The sequence below is a fragment of the Mercenaria mercenaria genome, chromosome 17 (genome assembly GCF_021730395.1).
Source record: "Mercenaria mercenaria strain notata chromosome 17, MADL_Memer_1, whole genome shotgun sequence".
Taxonomy (NCBI): domain Eukaryota; kingdom Metazoa; phylum Mollusca; class Bivalvia; order Venerida; family Veneridae; genus Mercenaria; species Mercenaria mercenaria.
This window is the reverse complement of record NC_069377.1, coordinates 69,277,411-69,303,890: the sequence shown is the minus strand read 5'-3', so window position 1 is coordinate 69,303,890 and position 26,480 is coordinate 69,277,411. Positions and strand designations below refer to the sequence as shown.

The 26,480-nt window shown below is 36.5% G+C and overlaps 1 protein-coding gene across 1 annotated transcript in view; it reads left to right on the top strand.

The window, feature by feature from the left end:
* LOC123537166 (dynein axonemal intermediate chain 7-like) overlaps window positions 1-26,238 on the top strand; it is a 38,185-nt gene extending 11,947 nt beyond the window's left edge. Inside the window, exons 8-14 of the mRNA XM_053527896.1 lie at window positions 4,838-4,873; window positions 6,340-6,509; window positions 8,771-8,925; window positions 10,331-10,449; window positions 18,918-19,035; window positions 20,372-20,392; window positions 26,204-26,238. Coding sequence (XP_053383871.1) covers window positions 4,838-4,873; window positions 6,340-6,509; window positions 8,771-8,925; window positions 10,331-10,449; window positions 18,918-19,035; window positions 20,372-20,392; window positions 26,204-26,238 — 654 coding nt within the window. The remainder of the gene's footprint in view (window positions 1-4,837; window positions 4,874-6,339; window positions 6,510-8,770; window positions 8,926-10,330; window positions 10,450-18,917; window positions 19,036-20,371; window positions 20,393-26,203) is intronic.
* The last annotated feature ends 242 nt before the right edge of the window (window positions 26,239-26,480 follow it).

The following is a 26,480-nucleotide window of genomic DNA, read 5'->3' as shown; positions in this document are numbered from 1 at the left end:
TAAGTCCAAAGGACAGGAACAACAAAGGGAAGAAATTTAACCAAAAAGAAAAAAAATTCTTACAAGGTATAGATATGTCAAAATATACCTAAAAATTGGAGGTACCATCTATGTTGTACCACAGAAAAGTGGTCTCGGTTTTTCCCTACGGCCAATAATAAAAAAGTTACTAAAAATAAGCTATTTATAGTAACATAAAAGGGAAGTAATTAAAAAAAAATTATTGTAAGTGAACAAAAGAAGGATCTGCCAAATAAATCTGTTGACATAAATGAAATTTCAGATCAGTATCTTCATTAGTTACAGAGATATACCCATTTTAATTTGAAATAAAGGGAGGTAATTTGACATAAAATCAGTACATAGTTATCTACCCTGATGTCTCAGTCCAACTAATAACAATAATGTAATTTCAAATAAGTCCTGTAAGTATTTACTGATATAAATCCATATTTATTACAATCAGAGGAGGTAATCAGATACAAAATAACTCTGGAACCTACGATCGGATCTGATTTATCATGGAATCCAAAATTTATTGTTGCTGAAGATATTTTGGAAGTTTGTATCAAATAAAACTGAAAAAAAATGAAGTCTCTATATGGCTGCAAAAGCCAAAATAGCCAATTTTGGACCTTTAAGGGGCCATAACTCTGGAACCCATGAAGGAATCTGGCCAGTTCAACAAAGGAACCAAGATCTTTTGGTGATACAAGTTGTGTGCAAGTTTGGTTAAAATCAAATCATAAATGAAGCTGCTATTGTGCAGACAAGGTCAAAATAGCCAATTTTGGCCCTTTCAGGGGCCATAACTCTGGAACCCATTATTGGATCTGGCCGGTTCAAGAAAGGAACCAAGATCTTATGGTGACACAAGTTTTATGCAAGTTTGATTAAATTCAAATCATAAATGAAGCTGCTATTATGCAGACAAGGTCAAAATAGCTAATTCCGGCCCTATCAGGGGCCAAAACTCTGGAACCCATTATGGGATCTGGCCGGTTCAAGAAAGGAACAAAGATCTTATGGTCAGGGATCATCCTACAAGGCGATTTGAGTGATATCGTCGCTTTAAAGTCGGCCACTTCGCCTAATTATCGCCTCCGGGCGAAATCCAAATCGCCGAGTTTTTCAGCGAGTTATTATCTGTTTACTTAAAGTTGCAAAACTTGATGCATATTCTAGATAAAATTATCGATAAATCCATAGTCAACCCCGCCTACTCGCCTGTCAAACTTCAGCCAATCGTAGCGTTAATATCTAACAGTGTCAATCAATAATATTGTAAGCCGCCGCCATTTTGAAAATTTTCAATCGGCGTGTAAAAAGCCGATAAACTTAACGAAAGCATGATTTTATGCAACAATTGTATATTATTCTTTCATTTTATTAAAGATTACTTCAAAAATTATTTCAATTACCATAATTACGGTCAATTTCTGTAAATGAACGGCTCGGGTACTATGGATAAAAAATGATTTCGCGGACGTCAGAACTGCCGTACAAAATATTGTAAAAAGATCGCCATTACCCGTACAGAAGAAAAAGGCCTGCTGCGTACTCTTGCTGTGTACATACAGCATATATGATGCATACATGATGTGTACTGAAATCAAGGGCTTTAAATAGTACGCAGGATATACACCGCACATACACCGATAGTACGTTTGTAGTACACTTTTGACATGCAAATGAGCTCTGCTGCGTACATGCTGTGGACTACATAGTACACAGGATGTACGCTGGAGGAATTTAGTATGCGGGAAATAGTACGCAGCATGTACGCGGCACATACACTTTTCACATGCAAATGAGCCTGCGGTGTACTACCCCTGCGGCGTACATGCTGTGTACTCCTGGCCCGAGTCCTGTGGCGTACATGCTGTGTACTCCTGCTGCATACATGCTGTGTACTCTTGTGGCGAAACTGCTGTGATAATGTAAATTCCTTACCCCACCAACTTTCGTAAGCAAATGCTGATCATTTTGACAGAAAAAAAAAACAGAAAAAAGATAAGTGACATGCATCAATAAGTATTTACCCTTATGCTTTTCTTCATCCACTTTTCAGTGAAATAAATCAATTTTTGTAGCATGTTACTTGGTAAACATTAGAAGAAAATGGCGTAACTGCATCAAGGGGAAACAACTTTAATGCAACTAAATATAAGTGTTATGATTTATTATAGACGATGTGTGTGTAGTATGTATTTATTTTGATTAAAATCCGTCTGAGAACATTCTAGGACTGGAATTATATAAGCATTTATACACTTTTACGTCTGTAAAAAGTAGCGAACCAAAAAATTTTGGATTGTTTTTTCCAATGGGGCGAGCGCAATTAGCCAAAAACGTTCTGAAAATATACGAGCGGCAAATCCGATGAACATCTTTTTAATTTGGTGGGGCCTTAATGAGTTAACATAATGAGCATTAAAGCCTTTATAAAACATGATAGAATGGTGTTTTGCTTAAGAGTATTCAAATAACAGTGAGAGCTATTAATTCTTCTCATTCGGGCGCTGTTGAGGCATTATCTTGGTAATTATTTCATGTATTACAAAATGTAATGCAATGAAGTTCAAATAAGGCTTTTCAATTATCCAAGTTAGAAAGCTCCAGGATTAATTCAGAATGAAAAAGAATATATTTTTACACTGCATGCAAGGTGCAGCTCAGAAATCACTAAGATGTAAGCTTCACAAATGAACATTGCAAATAGTTTGGCAAATTTTCATTGTTCAGAATACCGGTAATCTGAACTATTCTATGCTATTAAAGGTCCATTACTAAGGGAAAGTGAGTTGGCAATTTTTTTCATAGCCAGTGCATAGACTTCTGCAAGACACTAAATAATGAAGATTGGCAGGTCAAAATTTACAGAAGGTCTTTGGAACTCAAAGAAATGTATGTGTATTATGTTGAAATTTCAATGAATCGACAGAATGACCCCCCAGGTCTTTTTAACTTTCTTCATACTTCACAGAAAAATAATTGTACATATACTGCGATTTATTTCGAATTTCTACATACCAACTTTCATTTTCCAATAAAATGAAATAGTTTCTGTGCTTTTTAAAAGAAATTAAAATGTTCACTTTCCTTAGTATTGGACCTTTAAGATAAAAGTTACTCGGAAATCAAGTTCTTGCTTCCAAAAAAAAAAAAATGTACAAATCCTTCCTGCATGAAGTGTACTTCAGACTTTACCTAAAAAAATTCAAAGTATAAACACCAAAAGAAAATGAACAAGTCCCTCCCGCATATATGAAGTTTACTTCAGACTTTAACTTATAAAAAAGAATAACTAAGTATAAATGCCAAAAGAAATTGTACAAGTCTTTCCCGCGTATATGAAGTGTACTACACAAATTTCAAAGTATCTGCGGTGTACATGCAGTGTACTATTTTCTTGTACAAGTCCCTCCTGCGTACATGCAGTGTACTCCTTAAATTTTCAGAGTCTGTGCTGCGTACTAGTGACCTCCTGCATACATGCTGTGTACTCGTCGAAATAGTACATGGCATGTACGCGGCATGCGGTGTATGTAAAATGTACTCCTCTGGCGTACTACTGTGTTCGCGGCATATACACAGCAAATACGCAGCATGTACGCCACAGAGGCTTGCTTCTGTAAGGGTAACTACGAGTTTGGTATTATTTTCGAAAAAAAAAATAATAAATAAATTAAATGTATAAATCTAAACAAGTTGGTGCAAAAATCGGGCATTATAAAAGTACGAGAATCGAAACATTAATGAAAATTTTCACGCTGTTTTCATCGTGCACCTGTTAAATTTACGAATTTCGGACATGTAAATTTCGGATAAAAATTTAAAGGCGACTTTTTCATAGCTAAGTTTATACTTTATTTAGAAATTCATGAAAATGATAATGCAAGAATCAATTTCCATAAATAATTACTGTTTATAAGTTACAGCTAGACCCACAGAAAGTGGATATATATAGGCAAGAAACTGAATGCTATGCCGATTCTTCTCCTTAAATTTCTCAACTTCTCCCTTTCAGGGGCCATTACTCTGTAACCCATAATGGAATCTGGCCAGTTCCGGAAAGGAACCAAGATTTTATGGTGATACAAGTTGTGTGCAAGTTTGGTAAAAATCAAATCATAAATAAAGCTGCTATTGTGCAGACAAGCTCAAAATAGCTAATTTTGGCCCTTTCTGGGGCCATAACCCTGGAACCCATAATGGGATCTGGCCAGTGCAAGAAAAGAACCGAGATCTTATGGTGATACAAGTTGTGTGCAAGTTTGGTTAAAATCAAATCATAAATGAAACCACTATCATGCAGACAAGAAATTGTTGACGGACGCACGGACTGACGACGGACGAAGGGTGATCACAAAAGCTCATCTTGTCACTATGTGACAGGTGAGCTAATAAAGAAAAAGGTGTGTTAGCTTTAATGTAAGGAAGTTATGCTTCATTAAATACAACTCACTTAATTAAATTCTTTCAAAGACAATGTTCTTAAGCCGCCATTTTTATCTAGCATATGCGTTAAGTATGTAGTAAAGTAAAAGAAAACTTTATGCTGTTGATGGACAAGAAAAGGAATGAAAATTAAGACTTTGTATTTTAACTACCTCCATAGGTTTACAATTGTAACAATTAGCCTTAGAAGACTGTAACACATGATATTTTATGAAATGGAATATAACAGATTAATATACTATTTTTACAAAACATAACTATAGTATAAGGTGCAGATGCTAATTTATGCATCAAAAGTCATTTAAAATCTTAGTTATTAAAATACTGAACTCAGAGTAAACACTGTTATAGAATTCAAAGTTTTATCATGATATAGAAAGGAAAAAAGAAAATGATCCAGCATGCAAGGAGTGTAAGATGATGATTGAATTTTGAGTTGACAGCTTTTATTATAATATGCTTTGATGCTCATTACGGCTTTAATAGTGTATGATTTGTTCTTCACATATATGGAAAATTATAAAATTATGTACTGGCAAGGGACTTTATGCAGTCATTTTCAAAGATTGGAACTTGTTTTGGAAAGATAAAAGGGTTAAATTTTCATTTTTTGTCTTTCCCCTATTAAAAGATGTACACTGTAATGCTAGTCTACATGGATATGAGCATGACGTGAGTAGTAGTCATGTTGAGCTTTTAGAATCATTGAATATCCATTGTCCGCACTTTCTTTAAAGAACATCTGCTCCTAAACTAGCATACCAGTGAATTTCATCCAAACTTCATAGAAATGTTCCTTTGATGATCTATCTTTAGAGTCCTTTTAATGTAGGTCATCTATGCAGAAATCTGGTTGCCATGGCAACCAAAAGAAAAACTTTAAAAAAAATATTTTCAGAAACTGCTGGCCCTGTTTTAAAATAACTTCAAAGCAATATTGTTTAGATGACATGCTATGAAAACCCTTTAGATAATTTATTTTTCTTTTAAAAACATGGCAGCCAGAGGGTGGTGCTAGTTTTCACAATTATGGTTTTGTGGAAAACTTAGAAATTTCCTCCTGCGGAACCACCGGCCAAATTTCAAAAAACTTTCACCACAATGTTCCTTAGGTCACCCTCCACCAAACTCATTTCAAATTTTTTCCCCTTAAAAACATGGTCGCCAGGGGGTGGAGCTTCTCTATATGGCTATATGGAAAACTTTCAAAATATTCTCCTCAGAAATAGCTGGCCTGATTTGCAAATAATTTCACAACAGTGTTGTCCAAGTGACACTCTGCTAATTTGTTCAGTACAGCTGTGCAACTCAAGTGAGCAATCTAGGGCCATCATGACCCTCTTGTTTACTCTTTCTATATATGTGGAACAAATCATCATACAAGTTTTAAGCCTATTAGAAGTTTTTGTGTGCTAACAGTTTTTGCTGAGATTTTAGATATCAGAAGCTGTATGATTTTACCTGAAGTTGCAATAGAAATTTTATTTACTTCTAAAAAAAGAGAGAAAAAAATGTGTGACGGTTTTCTCTGACAATTTTAATTTGGCTGATTAAAAATGCCTGTAAATTGGTTTTTTTCTGAGTTTTTTTCTATATGACAAGTTACTTTTAATTCCTTTCATTAACTATCTTCAATATTATCACTATATGTTTGGTTTTGTTTTGTCCTTCTTATTTGCAGTTTCATAGAGAATGCAAAATTTCTATTGTTAAGAATTTACACTTTACAGGAATGACCATAACAGGACCATATTTTTGTACTGATGTAACAGTATTTGATATAAAACAGAAATAATTACATTATTGTGGAATATTGTTTGTAAATAAGCAATTGAAGTGCCAATTTATTTGTTTAGTTTTCTTTGTCTGTATCTATAGACCCGTGAGGATCTGCAGACTTTGATGCAGTCCAAGCTGGATGCTGCCACAGTAAAACTCCTGCAACAAGCCACAGATCTCTGTGATACAGAAACTTTCAACTTGCACTACACGAAACGGAATCAAGACATATGTCTTTGCATCTGGGGAAATCTTAGTAAAAACCCAAGGTATGTCCTCAGATACTGCCTGTAGATACTGCCCTTAAGGATACACTGCCTGTACAGATACTGCCCTTACAGATACTGCCTGTACAGATACTGCCCTTAAGGATACTGCCTGTACAGATACTGCCCTTAAGGATACTGCCTGTACAGATACTGCCCTTACAGATATTGCCCTTACAGGTACTGCCCTTACAGATACTGCCTGTACAGATACTGCCCTTACAGATATTGCCCTTACAGGTACTGCCCTTACAGATACTGCCTGTACAGATACTGCCCTTAACGATACTGCCTGTACAGATACTGCCCTTACAGATATTGCCCTTACAGGTACTGCCCTTACAGACACAACCCTTACAGATACTGCCTGTACAGATACGTCCCTTACAGATACTGCCTGTACAGATACTGCCTGTACAGATAATGCCCTTACAGATACTGCCTGTACAGATATGGCCCTTACAGATACTGCCTGTACAGATACTGCCCTTACAGATAATGCCTGTACAGATACTGCCATTACAGATACTGCCTGTACAGATATGGCCCTTACAGATACTGCCCTTACAGATAATGCCTGTACAGATACTGCCCTTACAGATACTGCCTGTACAGATATGGCCCTTACAGATACTGCCCTTACAGATAATGCCTGTACAGATACTGCCCTTACAGATACTGCCTGTACAGGTACTGCCCTTACAGATAATGCCTGTACAGATACTGCCATTACAGATACTGCCTGAACAGATACTGCCTTACTGATACTGCCCTTACAGATATTGCCCTTAAAGATACTGCCTGTACAGATAATGCCCTTACAGATAGTGCCTGTACAGATACTGCCCTTACAGATAATGCCTGTACAGATATTGCCCTTACAGATACTGCCCTTACAGATAATGCCTGTACAGATACTGCCCTTACAGATTATGCCCTTACAGATAATGCCCTTACATATACTGCCTGTACAGATACTGCCCTTACAGATAATGCCTGTACAGATACTGCCCTTACAGATTATGCCTGTACAGATATTGCCCTTACAGATAATGCCTGTACAGATATTGCCCTTACAGATAATGCCTGTACAGATATTGCCCTTACAGATACTGCCCTTTCAGATACTGCAAGAGGGCACAAGATTTATGTTAGTTTTATGCTTGGAAAGACAGCTTTTCATAATTTTGTTAGAAAGGGTACAGCCCACCAGCTTAGCTACATTTGCAGAGTTCAAGACTGCCAGTCAGGAGAGTGTAAGTCACAATCCCTGAAGTCACTTCAAGTCAGGCAGCATGTTTTCTCCATGATGCTTGATTGTCTTCACAACTTAAAATAGTATGTCTCTGGGTAATTTGACTACCTCGCATTCATGTGCACAAGTTATCAGTTTCTGGCAGATGACAAGTCAGTTCAGTTTTGATGAAGAAATTCCATACTCAGAGCAAACATTTACCTAGTGTAATTTTTGGCAGTGTCTTACTGCCTTCTTCAGCACTGACTGACCGGTTATGGTAGGTCACGTGACGTAGGAAGGTCACGTGATCGGAGGCACTTCCTACGGCACGTGACCTACCATAACCGGTCAGTCAGTGCTGAAGAAGGCAGTAAGACACTGCCGAAAATTACACTAGGTAAATGTTTGCTCTGAGTACGGAATTCCTTCATCAAAATGTTAAATCCAGAGCATGGGAACAACATCATCAGTTGAAGTCAGTTCAGGTACAAAATCCAAGAACAGATTAGGTTAAGTGACTGTAATCATGTAACTGAAATACTGTTTTAATAAGGTGTAACTGGGAATTCCATATAAAACAATAAACTCAAGTATGCTTATTTAAAAGAAAGAAAAAGGTAGAATATTTTTCATTATAATGTCTGCAAGAATAAGTTTATAATGTCTTAAATATGAAACTCCATAAACCTGAGAAACACTGCTTGAGTGTTTAACCTTTAGTTTTATATTGTGAATGTGACATTCATTTATTTACAGTGTATGGATGGTTTGTCAGCTTTGAATCTTAGTGAAGTTTGCATAAATCATACCCACCCTGTTACCACTGCTAGAGACCGCACCTTACTACCACAAGTACAAGTATAATGTCCAGTTTCTAAACTGGATGTGTATTTCCATCCAATGAATAAAAATTGCCTGCAAATGCAGTCCGCTTGTTGGCAGACCACTTGCTGACTGTCTGAAGTTTTTGGTCTTTTTATACACAGGTTTGATTATAAAATTAATATTATATTTATACGTTTTTCAGAATTAAGTCCTTTGAATTCGCAGAGAAAGGCTTCCAGTTTGAGATTCCACGTATATTGACATTGTCAGACTGTGCTATCAGAATTCTCTTCACAAAGTATGACCATTACTCTAGTACCTGTAAATCTTTCTACCCAAGGAGGAAGAAAAAGGAAGGTATAAACTTCTTTGTAGTTTATGTATTACTAAAAGTTCAGGGTTTTATCAAACTTTTTGTGGATCTTGCCCTTAAGGAAGTTTAATCTTTACTGTTACCTGTCTTGTCAGTTTTTATTATTGCCTATAATTATGTTTAATATTATCCAATGGTCAAGGGTTTTAGCCCTACTGGGGTCATGACCATGACTTCTCATATGACACCAGTTCTGGTGTTTCCAGGAAGCGGACTCGAGAGTGATTCCAATAAGCTTGAAACTTTCACCAAAATCGAGCTAAAACAAATTAGTATAAACTAAAACTAATATTATCAAATGGAAGAGTAGATATATTTAGCTGGTATTGTCATTCATTATTAATGATGTTGATGAAGATTTAAAAGCTGTGTTCATTTCACCCTAAAACATAATTTGTAACAAAATTCGTATTTCATACGCTGTTAACTTTTCTCTGCAAGATAATACTATACAGTTATCAAAAACAGAAAAGCTTTTAGGTGCCCATGGTGATCATACACTTAGTTGGAAAACACGTACATGCTACAAAGAAAAAGCTTTTAGGTGCCCATGGTGATCATACACTTAGTTGGAAAACACGTACATGCTACAAAGAAAAAGCTTTTAGGTGCCCATGGTGATCATACACTTAGTTGGAAAACACGTACATGCTACATTGAATAAATGCAATGCCTTGCTTTACTTACTTATGAGATTAAAATATTCTCTTTCTCTTCACGTTAAAAAATGATTTTTAATGCATATATTCTTCCTCACTACTGTTGTACATTTGGGGAATTGCAGTAAAGAGCTTCTGAATGACATGAAATTTCAGAAACATACAGCTAGAATAATACTAGATAAAGACTTTGACACCCCCAGTGATTTCTTATTCTTACTGCTGAATTGAATGAAATTTTCTGATAGGATTGATTATAAAAAAAGCAATTTTCATATATAAATCCCTCAACAATCTTCTCCCAAATTATATGGAAAAATTTCATGAATACCAGAAATAGATCATTAAGATCGTACAAACAAGGACTATGTTCAGTTCCAAAACCAAGACTTGAACTTTGCAGAAAGTCTTTGGCATACTTAGGATCAACAATTTGGAACTCTCTCCCTTTAAATATAAGATCATCTCCAAGCTTACAGACATTTAAAAGTAACTATCTAAAAGGGTGGTTCTCTGGTGGGTGACAGAACTGCTCTCTCTCCTTTCCTCAAGTCTTGCAGTGCTATAACAACTGAACCTCATAAAACATCTTATACTTGATGTTTTTCTTCATGCAGTCATGTACATTTTTCAATAAGCATCCTTTAGGAATGCTCATACCACCAAAATTGTTAGTGATTCTTGTTGCAATAATATGATAATTGCTGACTGGTACCCTGTTGTGTTTTAGAGCCAATTGCCATAGAGGAGGAACCAAAGGAGGAAGAAGAAAAGAAGGATGAAGAGGGAGAGAAAGAAAAAGAGGGAGAGGAAGAAGGGGAGGAGGGTGACAACAAGGAGGATACTGAGGTAAAGTTGTGCAGACATTGCTGGGACCACATACTGGGTGACAGAGATCTCTGACTCAGTATTCATCAATATTTGCAGTTAGAAATTAAGACTAGACTTTGGAACATGAAATATTTATTTACTCATAGTAATCGTCTTTAGCTATATATGGCTCATTCATGAAAAGTTTCATCACAATTTGTGTAAATAATTATTACAGATGAAAACAAAAAAGTAAGCATTTTCAAGTCTTAAGTCTAGACTTCAGGCACTCAAAATATTGATGAATACAGACCCAGCTTTCTGGAACTCTGGTTGCTGGTCTTTTGGGTATTACTTTTTCCATAAGCATAACTTTAAAGCACAACACACCCAGTTAGCTCTGCAGGTAGAGCTCAGACCCAGTAGTTGGGAGGCTGGGAACTCTGGGAACTCACTTCCTAGTTAACAATGATTAGTTTACAGTATAGATTTATGTTTAGATAGTCACCCATATTTATTCTCCCCTGAGATTTCTGGTAAGATAGGGTTTATTCTCATATGAAACAAATAGGCTGAAATTATAGTTATCTCCTTTTATCTATCTTGGCAAGATGGATTGAAAATAAATGATTTCAGAAGCTACATGCAGTTTAAACACTTTAGAATATGCCGATTTTTTAATACTTTCATTTTATAGGGGTGTAATTACAAAAATTGTACAAAAATTGATAAACATACAATTTCTAATAGGAATCTAAGTAAATGGTCTTCTTCCTTAAATAAATCTCTTAACGAATATACAGAATGTTATATAAATGTCATACAATGTTGCTTAAATGCTCTAGACTACCTTTAAAATAGATTGCACTGAAAAACATGCAACTTTTTGACAATTTTAATGACATTTAGTTCTGATTAGGAAACTCAAACATTTGTTATAAACATAATCAAAAAAAGAGAATGACATTGTTTAGATCTGTCGTTCTGTGATATTGAATCTATGCATATTTCTAACAGGTTTTCTGAAAAATCTTTTGCATGTACAAATTTAATTGCTTAAAAAGTAATTTTATTTTATTTTTGACACAGGAAGAGGTATAGTTACGTTGGTTGATGTGAAAAAGAATACAATAATCATAATTTACTGTACACAGTAGATACATTTGTATTATATTCACTGGTGTCTTTCTTGCTTGTTTTTCTTTTCTGGACAATATATCAGTTTCTCTTTGAATACTACTTAAAACATTTTAATTTATGTGGAGGGCTCCTTCTTGCAAGCTGCTTGATGGATCTTAATCAAACTTGGTTTGTAGCATCATTGTAAATTCCCCTCCCAGATTTATTCAGTCGGTGGCACCCAACTCCTTTTATGGGCTGCTTGAGCTAAAAATGGAAAAACTTTAAACACCTTCTCATGAACTGCTTGATAGATGTTCACCAGACTTAGTCTGTAGCATTATTGTAAGGTTCTCTCCCAAATTTGTTCAACTGGGAGCTCTCGGCCACCTTTTAGGGGCCACTTAAATACAGAAATACCAGTACCTTTAAACAACTGCTTCTCATGAACTGCTAGTATAAAGAGACCTTCAAAATACCCTCAGCCTTTCTTCATTTGTTTTTGTGTGTTTTTTTTTCCACCCAACTTTAAAGACTGAATGGTGAAGCAGAGGTCTTGAAACTGGTAGCAGATGATCTGAAGGGCTTTTCAGAGGTTCTGGAGGGGGTAGCATAGGGTCTGGAAATGAGTAGCAAAAAGTGTGGGGTAGCAGAGGGTATGGGAGTGGATGCAGGTCTGGCAGGACAGCAGAGGGTATAGAAGGAGGTAGCAGAGGGTCTGCAAGGGAGTTAGCAGAGGTCTGAAAGAGGGGAGTAAAGGGCCTGGAAAAGCGTAGTAGAGAGTATGGGAATGGGTGCAGGTCTGGCAGGACAGCAGGGGGTATAGAAGGAGGTAGCAGAGGGTCTGCAAGGGAGTTAGCAGAGGTCTAAAAGAGGGGAGTAGAGGGTCTGGAAAAGGGTAGTAGAGAGTATGGGAGCAGGTGCAGGTCTGGCAGGACAGCAGGGGGTATAGAAGGAGGTAGCAGAGGGTCTGCAAGGGAGTTAGCAGAGGTCTGAAAGAGGGGAGTAGAGGGTCTGGAAAAGGATAGTAGAGAGTATGGGAGTGGGTGCAGGTCTGGCAGGACAGCAGGGGGTATAGAAGGAGGTAGCTGAGGGTCTGCAAGGGAGTTAGCAGAGGTCTAAAAGAGGGGAGTAGAGGGTCTGGAAAAGGGTAGTAGCGAGTATGGGAGCGGGTGCAGGTCTGGCAGGACAGCAAGGGGTATAGAAGGAGGTAGCAGAGGGTCTGCAAGGGAGTTAGCAGAGGCCTGAAAGAGGGGAGTAGAGGGTCTGGAAAAGGATAGTAGAGGGTATGGGAGTGGTTACAGGTCTGGCAGGACAGCAGAGGGTATAGAAGTGGGTAGCAGAGGGTCTGCAAGGGAGTAGCAGAATTCCTGAAAGATGGTAACAGAGGGTATAGCAATGGGTAAAGTTGGAAGAGGGTCCAGAAGGAATAACAGAGGGCTTGGAAGTGAGCAGGGGAGGCTTCTGTTACTGAATTCCTTTTTTTCTCAGCTGAAGTATATGTCATTAAAATGTGGAGATGATTTTCAGTGTGTAGGATTTGATGCTTTCTACTCAACATATGATTAGTTTTATGTTTAAATTTATTTTTGCAGGATAAAGAATATAAAGTAGGAATTGATATAGAATGAAGGTGTTGTTTAGTTCACTTGCCTCACCATTACCAGCTTGACCTTTCTAGTTTATTGTGTTGACCACTCTCAGTTTACCAACTTGACAATTTCTATTCTCATTGTATTAGTATTATTGCTAATTAGCAAAATTTGACTGTCTTGTAAGTGGTCTATCTTATGGTCCAGTAAATATGGTATACTTTCTCAAGACATAACACTTACAATTTGCAAAGGAAAAAAGGAATGTTGGTAACTCCATACCTTGTAGAAAAGTTGTTGACTTTAGATTAAGGTATTTTGAATTTAACAAAGTCTCTCATCAAAATCTTTTATTTCTCTAAGGGTTATATTTTGCATATTCAGATTCATATTTTAAAAATTAGCATTGGATGATTTCTCTTTCAAATTACTGTTCACTGATATAGACTTTTGAATTTTAACCAGTTCTTAGTAAAAAAATGAATATAAGTCATATATAATTATTTGATTAAGTGACCAGTAATTTTCCTTTGGCATTCAAATTTCTTTTCTGGTCATCAAAATTTCAAAACCTAATAAAAGATTTTTTTTCAAGACATTATGGTCCTCTCACATTTCATAAATGCCTGCCATGGCAAGATTTTATGACAAATTCTAAGTTTGACGGGAAAGAGATAACATGTATATGTAAGTCTAGTTTTTGTGTTCCTCCCCCTATTTTTAAAGTTATGGCCCATGAAAAGTAAAAAAAAGCACATTTTCACCTAATTATGTGCCTAACTCAAAAAGTATTTAATGTAAATTCATGAAACCTTGCTTGAGTCTTTATCATAATGTGACTTGGCATTCTTCTTGTGAATCTTAGTATTTATTACAGTTATGGCCCTTGAAATAGCCAAAATAGTGGATTTTTTGTTTGTGATGCTCATAGCTCAAAAAGTATATGGTATGGAATAATGAATCCTTTTCATAATTTTTTTTTGAGGCTATACCCCATTAAGACTGCAAACAGTTGAATTATTTCCCCTTATTTGTGACTAATGTACCAGTGGGGGCACACTCTGTGTCCTACAGACACATTCTAGTTTAGGTGTGGTTTTTGGCATTGTTTGATATTGAAGGTGATTTTTAGTATGATAAGGTCAGAATCTTTCTGTTTCTGCCACCTGTCTTTCTTTCACCCTTCCTACATCTGTTGTGATTCACATGAAAGTTGGTGTGTATGCCATCTGTGCTAGATTGTATATGTCACTTTTCATTTTTCAGTTGGGTTCAGTTATCCTTTGCATATGATTTTCATAGCCTTATCATACTGTATCAGATATGATAAAAACTCAAATTAAAAAATTACAGGTTCAAGGTTTCTAAACCTAAAATTTAGAAATGGGTGCCACAGTTCAGTATAAACCTGGAGACATTTTAGACAAAGGTTTTATGGTATGTTTCAAAATTAGTTGATACAGTGGTAATTGGCCTTTCTGGCAAAGGTTGCAAACCAGTTGATACAGTGGTAACTGGCCTTTCTGGCAAAGGTTACAAACCATTTGATACAATGGTAATTGGCCTTTCTGGCAAAGGTTACAAACCAGTTGGTAAAGTGGTAAGTGGCCTTTCTGGCAAAGGTTACAAACCATTTGATACAGTGGTAACTGGCCTTTTTGGCAAAGGTTCTGGCATAGGTTACAGACCATTTGATACAGTGGTAATTAGCCTTTCTGGTAATTGGCCTTTCTGGCAAAGGTTACAAACCATTCGATACAGTGATAATTGGCTTTTGTAGTAACTGACCTTTCTGGCAAAGGTTACAAACCATTTGCTACAGTTATAATTGGCCTTTCTGGCAAAGATTACAAATCATTTGCTACAGTGGTAATTGACCTTTCTGGCATTGGTAAAGTGGTAATTGGCCTTTCTGGCAAAGGTTACAAACCATTTGCTACAGTGGTAATTGGCCTTTCTTGCAAAGTATACGAAACAGTTGATACAGTGGTAATTGGCCTTTCTTGCAAAGGTTAAAAACCATTAGACATGGTGTTAATTGGCCTTTCTTGCAAAGATAAGATGATTATTGGGTATGAGAATAATCAGCTATGGCACATGTTATGATTACTGGTTATATTTACAAAATTCAGGAATGTCTAAACGAAATAAGGATAAGTCAACAAGTTATTTCATACTAAAATGGCAATAGAGTATGATTGGATTGCATATAAATCCTTATTGGATGCCTTGCTGGTCAGTGGTCAGAACCATTGCTCAAGGTCCAATGTTTTGATTATTGATTGGCAAGACATGCAGTAAGATCATTATAACATGACATTAGATATAAACTTTCTTTTCTTTTTTTCTTAAAGTTTTTATTTTAGCTCAGTAAAGTTTAGAGATTATCTATAGATCGGTCAAAAGTACAAACTACGGACTTGTGATTTACATAAGTCATACAATAACAAATAATACTCTTGAATACATACCAGTGATGAACAGTTCAAATGGCCAGATATACATTGTATCTATGAGGCTCCAGTAAATCTTTTCTAGAAGTAGAATTTAAAAGATTTTGAAGTTCTAAGATCAAAACAAGAATCGGATTTGCCCCTAACACATGTCAGACATTGATCCTTTAAAAACAGGAGATATTCTCACATTTTAATAAACTTTCAGATAAATATACTTTCGTCTTAACTTTGTAATGATATTACCATGTGTTTTCTTACAGGAAGACAAAGGGGTATGGTATACAAAATGCTAGTTTTAGTTAAAATATGTTCTTTTTATAATCTAATATATTCCAGTGTTTTGGAATGTGCTGTTTTACCTAATATAATGTGTATTATAAAATGTTTGATGCTTTCATTAAAAGATTTGTTATCACTTGTTTTCTTTTGTATATATTGATAATTTTAGTTACACAAATAATGTTTGCTGTTTTGCTGATGTCTAACATGACAAACAGGCACTAATAATATTGCATGTTTGACAATAAGCTGAGGCTAAATAGAAAGATCGAATAATTACTTCCATTAGATGATGAATAAATTTTGCTGATACAGATTTTTAGTGTGATGCAAACCACAGCAATATTTTTTTTCATAGGAAATATTCTTTTGTGCAATTTTTTTTTCACATTTGAAACACTGATCATGCTGTTTTTGTACTGCAGCATTTTTGAAACTGACAAGTTTTGAAACTCTTGTACTGCTGCATTTATATACTGCATGAATGCACATGCATGCTGTAATCTGCATAAAAACAGACATTTGCCTTGAAAATAAATGTTGCAAATTATGTACTAGACTAGGTAATATTATATAGGGTGATACTAAAGTTAATGCACAAAGTTTGACCATATAATTTTTTTTTTAAACAGATTTGCAATATTTTTATATTGTTCTGCTATTTCCTATTTTTTGAAAGTCCAACTCAGTTAACTGCCTTCACATTTAACTAAGAAATTGGTAGGTGTTCAGGATTGACTCCTTTTTTAATCCCCCACCACGAGTAGTGGGGGGTTATAGGAATGGTCTCTGTCCGTCCTTCTGTCCTTCTGTAACACTGTAGTGTCCGCTTCATATCTCCTAAACCCCTTGAAGGATTTTCATGAAACTTGGGTCAAATGATCACCTGGTCAAGACTATTTGCTGAATTCATGAGTCAGCCATGTCAGCTCAAGGTCATGGTCACAACTCAAGGTCAAAGGTTTTAGCCTTCCATTTCGTGTCCGCTCTGTATCTCCTAAACCCCTTGAAGGAATTTTATAAAACTTTAGTCAAATGATCACCTCATCAAGATTATGTGCAGAACTTATGAGTCAGCCATGCTGGCTCAAGGTCAAGGTCACAACTTAGGGTTAAAGGTTTGAGCCTTCCATTTTGTGTCTGCGCTGTATCTCCTAATCCCCTTGAAGGATTCATATGAAACCTAGGTCAAATGATCACCTCATCAAGATGATGTGCAGAACTCTTGAGTCAGCCATGCCAGCTCAAGGTCAAGGTCAAGGTCACAAAAGTTTGAGCCTTCCATTTTGTGTCCACTCTGTATCTCCTAAACCCCTTGAAGGATTTTCATGAAACTTGTGTCAAATGATCACCTCGTCAAGACTATGTGCAGAACTCATGAGTCACCCATTTCGGCTCAAGGTCAAGGTCAAAACTCAGGGTCAAAGGTTTGAGCCTTCCATTTTGTGTCTGCTCTGTATCTCCTAATCCCCTTGAAGGATTCATATGAAACCTAGATCAAATGATCACCTCATCAAGATGATGTGCAGAACTCTTGAGTCAGCCATGCCAGCTCAAGGTCAAGGTCAAGGTCACAAAAGTTTGAGCCTTCCATTTTGTGTCCACTCTGTATCTCCTAAACCCCTTGAAGGATTTTCTTTTAACTTGGGTCAAATGATCACCTCGTCAAGAACTGATGATTCAGCTATATCAACACAAGGTCAAGGTCACAACTCAAGGTCAAAGGTTTGAGCTCTGTATCTCCTAAACCCCTTGAAGGATTTTCATGAAACTTTGGTCAAATGATCACCTCTTCAAGATGATGTACAGAATTCATGAGTCAGTCATGTAAGTTCAAGGTCAAGGTCAGAGGTTTACCCTTTCACTATCCATAACAGTGGCGGGGGATTTAGCTGTCTTTAATAAAATGAACTGCATTTCAAATGTTTACTGGTATGAATATGTGAAGGAGTGTGATAATTTTGACATGTTTAGAAGAGAAACAGAATATCATTATAACACATGGAACAATTTTCAAGAAGTCCTGCTACAAACTTTATGCATGATCTTTTGTATCGGCTTGTTCATTTGAAATGTCCAGTGAGTCTGCATCTGTGATATTGTTTGATTCTATTGACTGATTTAGCTTTAATTTTTGCATTTGAAGAAAAATGAAATAAATAAAACCATGTTGATTAAACAGCATTGTCTTAGGGTAGTCAGTTCTATGACTATAGAATTTGCTGTATATATTGTGTGTGAAAACAAGACAGTTCATTAATTTTGAATAAGATTTTTTTTCTATGAATAATTCAGTAAAAGATAAAGCTAAGTGTTCAGATGCTTTGTTCTGAATCTTCTCCTTAAAGTCACAATGTAAACCTCCAAAACGTAATGTCACAAATTCAGTTGAGTGTTACAGTCTAAAATTTAGACTCAAACAACCAATGTGTAAGAACTCCAGTTTTTTTATGCTTCCACAGTTTACATTCCACTGAAACTTTGAAGGTCTTTCTGTTATTATATATCTTTGCCAAGTTTTGTGAAAAAAGCTGAAGTCTTTTCATAATTTTAAGTATTACATATTGAAAAATTATTCATAGAATGTTGAAAATTGAAAATTTAACATTTTGGCAGTCTAGTCTAAATTCCAGACAAACACAGGCCCAGCTGATTTGCTGTACTAAGATAATGATATTTGCTGTGTGTAACAATCCGTGAGTTACTGTAATATCAGTGGTGTCCTGTTACAATGATTTGTTGCCTCAGTTAAAAATACTTTGATATATCATTGAGTTGGCTTTGTTTTACTGAAGCAAAGTAAGAAATGATAGGAACTATAAAGTGATACCATAAGCATATTCCTATTTTGCAAAATTTAGAAACAGACTAAATTTTATAAAAATGTTCTTACTTGAAGCATTTTGTTACAACTTTTGAAAAAAAATAGAAAATTGATAACATTGCTGGTATCAAGTTAAAAATATCTTGATTAATTTCTAATATAAGTGTCAAGTTTTAAGAAAATCAGGTACTCAGAATAAGGTAGATGAAGTGTAAACAAAATACTATCTGACTTCAGGATCTGATGGCAATGTTGCGTCAGATGAAGGGTGAGGCCCCACCAGAGGAGGAGGCCAAGGAGGAGGAAGAAGAAAAAGTAGAGGATGTGGAGGAATTTGAGGACCCAATTACACCTGGTAGGGCCTCTATAATTTATTTATTTACGTGGATATAATGGCTTAAATGTGGATGATGGGTTTTTTCTAGAAGTATTTGATTTTTATACAATGACTTATTATTATCTTTTTTTCCTCCATAGCTGAAGAGTATCTAGTCAGTGACGTCTGGTACACCTTTTGCCTGGAAAAGTTTGATTATATTTAATGACTACAGTGTATGATCCCAGTTATATCATATCAGAAATGAAATTGAAGCATCTTAACTTCAAGAAAAAGATTTTCAGTGATACTTCAAATTACATTTTAATGTTGTCTGTGATAACAATTTGGTGAAAGTGCTGTGAAATACGTGTATGATATATAGAAATTACATTAAACAAAAACAATATGGACTTCAGCTGCACTTCAGTCCATGTAATATTTCTACTTAGAATTCTCAGTCTGTTAAGTTTCACATGGAACTGAATGCCATGCTCTGTTTGATAATTATTTAGCTCCATTGTGAAGAAATCTGTAAACTTACTTAATTCACCTCCAAGTTAGCTGGTTGGATAAATCCTTATTTAGTCCAAGGATACAAAACTTAGTTTGGTGACCATTTTGTTCTCCTGCATTTGATTGGTTATTTATGAGCTTACAGTTTAAACTGGCCAATGGCAAGCCAGGACAGGATTCTGAGACTGATCTTCAAATTCAGTTTTGTAACCGTAGAGTCTGAAGTTATGTGAGGTGGTGCAGTTTTGACCCCAACAGTAATGTGACCTGCAACTGGTTGCATGGCTTCACCATATCCATTAGAGAGCAGCTACCATTCTTTAGCTTGACTATGTGAAGGATAGATAGAGCTGTTGCACTTAATTGCCCGTTAAAACTGTTTGCATCAGCATCCAGATTTGGTTAAGTTTTATTAGTTAAGCTTATATATTAGTACCCATAAGTTAGAATTGATTGGAAATTTACAAACTTGTCCATTGTGATGATATGACATGTACTGCACATGTCCCATTTCGCTTTTTCACAAGATTATGCCCCTTTATCGACTTAGCAAATTTTGGTTAAGTTTTTTATATCTAAGATACTACTCACTAATGGAAACGGATTGAAACTTCACACACTTGTCCACTGTGATGATCTGACACACATTGGTCAGGTTCCATAACTCTATTTTGCATGTTTTAAAGATTATGCCCCTGTTTTGGCTTAATTGTTCATTCAGGTAGCCTTTTTAATGACAAGGTTGTTGAATAGTTGAGTGTTGCTGTCCTCGGACAGCACTTGTTAAAGAAGTTGAAACAATCAGGGATCAATGTAGAGTATTTGTGTGAAATTTTATGAACGTATTCTTATATTGAAGCTTGGCATGACTGGAGCAAGGGTAAGACTGGAGTACAGGGCTATCCCATTAAAACCTATAATACTAACACATTGTATTACATGTAACGTTAAAGGTGCATTGTAGTAAAGTTCCATATCATAGTGATTCACTGTATATCATCAAAAATTCAGTATTCCTGGACAGTTCCTGCAGCAGATAGGATAAGATGATTCTGTAGCTGAAAATGTTGTCTGGAACTATATCTTAACAAAGTCTAGAAAAAGTCTCAGCATGTTACTTTGATTGTTTCATGTCATAGTTTTATCATCCCCCCCTGTTAAACCGGGTTCCCAAAAAATTTAGGGAAAACCCAAAGGGGGTTTTTAAAGGGATCATTTGATCCCCTTTTCCAAAACCCCTCAGTTCTCCCAAATCAAGTTTTTTTTTGTTGGGTTTTACCTCCCCCCCTTCGTTGATTAGTGGGTTTATGAAACCATTTATTTTTGACACGGCGTAACCTAATACTTAGGGAAAATTTTTGGGTTTTTGGGGGGCAGGGGGTTTTTTTTTGGCTGCCCTTTAATTTTTAAAGCCCCCTGAAGGTTTTGCTGGTACTTTTTGGCTTTTTTATTTGGTACAGAAGTTTTAGTTGGGGGCAAATTTAATGAAAAACTGTTTATTTCAGGCATCAAAGCACTTTTTTTGATTTGCTTGAGACCGTTTAAGGTTTTTTGGGTGAATAAGTTTGTGCGAGTTTTTTTGGGGAGATGTAAATTTGGCATTGGCAAAATTTTTCTTGCCCCTGGTAAACCAATTTCTGTGTGAATTTTTACATGAAGAACCTCCCTTTTTTTTTTTTTTCCCTGTCTTGCAAAACGGGCTTTTTTTGAATGTGGGTCTTGCATTTTACACAACGCAAATTTGGGCGACACAAAATGTTTCGTGGCCCTGAGAATTTCCATTCCTGTTTCCCCCCATTTTGGGCAAGGGGAAAAACGCCTTTTCAGTTTTTTTTTTTCATTGTGCCCAAACTTAAAAACAATAAAAGATTGAAAGGATTAGGAATTTAAGTTTTTAACTTTTGGGAATAGGTATCCCAACTTTTTTTTCGGGCCCAAAAAAGGGAAAAAAAGGGGTGCCAAATGTTTAAAAATAATTTTGAATTTTGGGGTTGAATTTTCTTTTTTCCTAATCGGGTTATTTTTTATACGTCCCCAGCACAGTGACACGTTGGGCCTTTGGGACAATTCCCCCGTTCCCCCAAACCCCCCCCAAAGGTCAGGACAAAGAATGACCCCCCTTAAAGGGGTTCAAAGTACGGTGTGAATTTCCACTTAAAATGGCCGGTTTAAAAAAAGAAGTTAAGGAAAGGGAAAAATTTGGAATGTGAGGGTTTTCCCCCCAAACTTCAACCCAAACGAATTTAACCGTTTGCAGTTTTTTTTTAATTTTTCGGTTAACCAACCCCAATCCTTTTGGTTTTTTTTTTCAAAAAAAATGGCGAAAAGGGTTGACTTTTTTAAAAATTTCGGGCTGTTGACTGGAATAAAAAAGGGGGAATGGGAAAAACCATGGGGGAAGTGTATGGTCGGTTTAGGATTTTTTCACCTTCCCCTGCCGTCAGAATCTGTTTTTGGTATGCCGGGCGTTTTTTAATTTTGGGTTTTTCCCCTATTTTTAAAAGTTTTTAAAAAATTCGTTCCCCTCGCAAAACCCCCACGCCCGTGGATTTCCCAAAAAGGGAACATGAAAACAGAGCCCGGAAAATCCAGTCATACATGTTTAGGGATACTGAAATGGGTATAATCGGCCAGGATTTTTCAATCTTGTTTTATATCACCAGTTGTAATGCAGGGAAAAACAAAAAACGGGGTTTTAAGGGATTTTTACCTTTCCCCAAAACCCATTGGGCCCCTAAGCCCAAACCCGCCTTCTAGGAAACATAGATTGAAGTACATATGAAAATTATATGTTAAATACATTTATGTGAACGTAATATGAAGTTTATTGAGCACAGTAAAATGTGACAATACAGCAGAGTAAAGACAGGTTTTCTGTAACGTATTTTGTTCCAAAGTTGTGTTTGTGAAAATATAAAAATTATCACATAAAGATGCAGTTTGAAATAAGCAATAGAAAATGTAAACGTAAAGGTGAGATTTCCTAGGGCTTGGCATGACTAGCCGATTGATCGTATCGGGCCAATACGACCGCCAGAACGTCTACACCGAATAAGAGGCCAAAGATGTGTATTGGCACCCACATCCCGGGAAGAAGATGCGCACATGCAAACAAGTACGCATCATCTCCCCGGGATGCCATGGGGCACCTCAACATCCAGGACCCTCCTCTCTGGCTTACGGGCCGCAACCCACGGCAAACAGGTGGCTCCATTTTCGGGGGAGTCGTACCCCTCTGCATGGAGATACAGCCAGCATTTTCTACCCCCCCCCCCCCCCGCCGGCAAGGGGCGTCACCATCATGAGACAGAGTGACACGCACAAAAACCAGGTATGTAGGGTTAATGTCAAGGTCGCGCTTGCGGGCTGTCCGGTGGGTGTCCGTGCGGATGGCGTCTAGAGACTTTGTCTGGATCATATCTTCTTCATGCACATTTGTTAAACAATCATGAGACAGAGTTGAGGTCTTGGCAAATATTTGACTCATATTCTACTATTCAGATGATTAGGCAGATGTGGGAGACATGCATTTTTCTCACGCAGCTCTAGTTAAGTTACTGAAGGTTTACTACAATATTTTCATGATCATAATCATTTAAAAAATAAAGTACCGGTATTTCACTGTGTACTCACATTCGCAGTATGCTAAATTACTCGCATGTCTACTGGTATTAGTCAATACTGTAAGTTATAGATTTCCTGTGTTACTGTGTTATATGACTTGATGTGCATGCACAGAAGTATACATCTCAAATGACAGAAATCTGTGTCCAAGATATGATGATGTTAATAAAACACATGACATACATCAATGACAGTAACTTTAAAACATTTTTTTCCAGGCATTTCCCCGAACCATAGGAGAATTTTGATAGAGATTCTGCATATGACAGACTACAGTACCGGGTATATTGGAAGGTAAATTTATATACAATACTAGTATATGCTCATGTGTAACAACAATTTCATGGCTTTAATTTTGTCTTTATCATTATCCCAAACACCATATCATTTTGTTTATTGTACCTTAGTATTCTATTATGCCCCTTTCAGTGTTCAGTTTTAACATAAAATTCTGCAGAAATTTCATGTTACCAGTTTTCTAAGAAACTGTTTGATCAAGTCTGCTTTAAGGGTCATCGTTACAATATGTTATCTTCTGATGACTCGCAGAGCATGTTTTATAATTTAAGCTGACATTTTGTCAACGCCCGGGTTTCAATTAGTATAAATATTGTGGAAAGTTTTCCATGTAAGCAGGTTTCTCAGGAACTGATGTACTTAACGCATTCATACTCTTCATTTATAAGTTTTTGCCACCTTGAATTGACCATTTAGAACTAGATTTCACATCTCTGACTTACCGTTTACCAAAGTTTGCCCATTTTTAAACTTACACAATGAAAGCAGATATTGTGTGGAAGGATTGATAACAGTTGAAAGCACTGCCTTTTACCAGTTCTTGTTAGCTCGGATGAGCTTTTGTGATCGCTCACCATCCGGCATCCGTCCGTCCGTTGTCCGTCCATCCACACTTTTCTTTAAACAACATCTCCTCCCAAACCATCAAGCCAAATTTGATGAAACTTCACTGGCATTGCTCTCTAACAAGATTGTTCAAATTATTCCCCTTGAGTGAAGAGGCCCCGCTCCAAGGGTCGCTTAGTGTTTTATGAGTTATAGAGGAAAAAGTACTTCAAAAATTATCTGATTATATTTCCTAGACTGTTAAATTAAAATTACCTTATGACCCCAAGTAATTAGGGGTCACCTGACTGTAATCTTGACCTACTGACCTACTTTTTTGTTTTTTTAAGACACAGTGTTGAAATTTTGATGACGATGTTCAGTTTTGCACACCGATCTTAAAACTAATTTTCAGTGACCTTGAATGTTAATTAAGATACATCTTTTAAATTTGGATATGTACAGTTTTGCATGCAGATCTTTAAACAGATTTTCAGTGACCATCAATGTGACCCACTGACCTACTTTCTTGTTTTCTAAGATGCAGCAAAAGGATTTGGACCACCTGTAATATTTTTTTTACAGATTTAAAAAGTAATTTTGCATAACTTTTACCTTGAAACAAAGAAAAATATCAAACAGGGAATGCCACGCACCAAAAGCGCAGCCTCCTCAAAACGAACCCCCAGCACGCAAACGCGTGCACCACACACACACACTCAAAGCTTACACATCAGGACAAAACGAACAACACAAACACACACACTCAAAGCCAACACATAAGGACAAGACGAACAATAAGCATACACACACGCGCGCACACAAAGTCAACACACAAGGACAAAACGAACAAACAAAGGAACACAGTGGGGCACCGCCTTGGAACGGTCAGTGGCAAAAACACCACTGGGAAGATTAAACCGGTTTATGATGCGCACCCAACCTCACTCTTACCCCCACCATGTATCAAAGACATGGGACAGTGTAAATAAAAGTAATCCCCTCCAGGTGAATCTCTAACACACGTAATGGAAACAAAAAGGCATGGCATGACCCGCCCGTCTGATTTTCTTGGTTTTAAAGCTTAAGCTAAGAAATTTCTTAAAGCAAACAACTCTACTCACGTTAGCGAAATAGGGCCGTCATCATGGCCCTCTTGTTCTATTTGATTGTTGTTGCATCATCTGTCAGAGTTTTGAAATATATATTTCAAAAATTATTTTTCAGTCATCAACCATTGTGTCAAGTGAGCATACATCAGTAGGTCAGACAAATGACATACATCCAGTTCCGGGTAAAGGAAACCCAAGAGGTAATTTTGAAAAAAGCATTATCAAAAGTCTTACTTGTCTGCATTCTGCCACAGAAAAATTGTTCACCTAGTTAACAACTTGAGAACCACTTGACCCAGAATGTTTAAATTTAATAGGATGACTGGACATGCGAAGTAGATGACCCCTGTTGATTTTTGGTTTAATTGATCAAAGGACAAGGTCATAGGGGCCTGAACATGGAAAACCATTTCCAATTCATAACTTGAGAAACCACTTAGCCCAGAATGTTGAAACTTGGTGGGATGACTTGACATGCCAAGCAGATGATCCCTTTTGCAGCCAACCATCAGTGTCTGTTGACTAACGCTCCTGTCCCTTATTGACTTCTTGCCTATATGACTATGCATGGGGGAAGACTTGTGCTTTTCTACGAAAGCATCTTCTAGTAGTTAATGCTGAAGTTTATGTGGATGTCTAAAAGGTAACTTGGAAAATTAACATAGTTTGACAAACTCACCTGTAAGTGTGGTTAAATAAGGTCAACACAAGAAACTGTGGCCCTAGAATGCATACATTTATACCAAATGTTCTTGTGTATTACATAAACCTTCAAAAGACTGATGAACACAATAAAATTATTTCATACATTAGAGTGTAACATATGCAATAAAAAGGTTATAAAATGGCGCTGGTGTACCTTAAGCATTTTAAGGCGATATTGGCATACTAGACCAATAGATAATTGCTCTAGGCTAAAGCTCTCAGGCCAGTACTTCCAGGATCACCTTTGATAAGGCACCCTAGCCCTGTGTTATAATTGATACATTCCGCGTAATACTATGTCCTCCGAAACTATTGTGATAAATTAACTTCAAGTGGTATATGTAATGGAATTAGGAAACCTATTGTTTCCCTTTTATAAATTATATGTAATTTTATTTGATTTTCAGGAGCAGTTGCAGAGTTATCAACAAAAGTATGCTAGTGTCTGTAGGACAACTGCACAAGGACTTTTTCAACACGCTCGTTTATATGACTGAAAAATTGTTGAAAAAGACGTTAAACCCAAATTTTCAACAATAAAAGCTGTCAACACTCATGTTCTATAGAAGCCAACAAAATGAGGGCTGTTATATTTCGATCTTCTCAGATCGTTCAGCACGACTTTTATGTCGTGTTACTGGTACTGTTTAGTTTCTCAGCATGAACATTTCGGCCTGTGTGGTT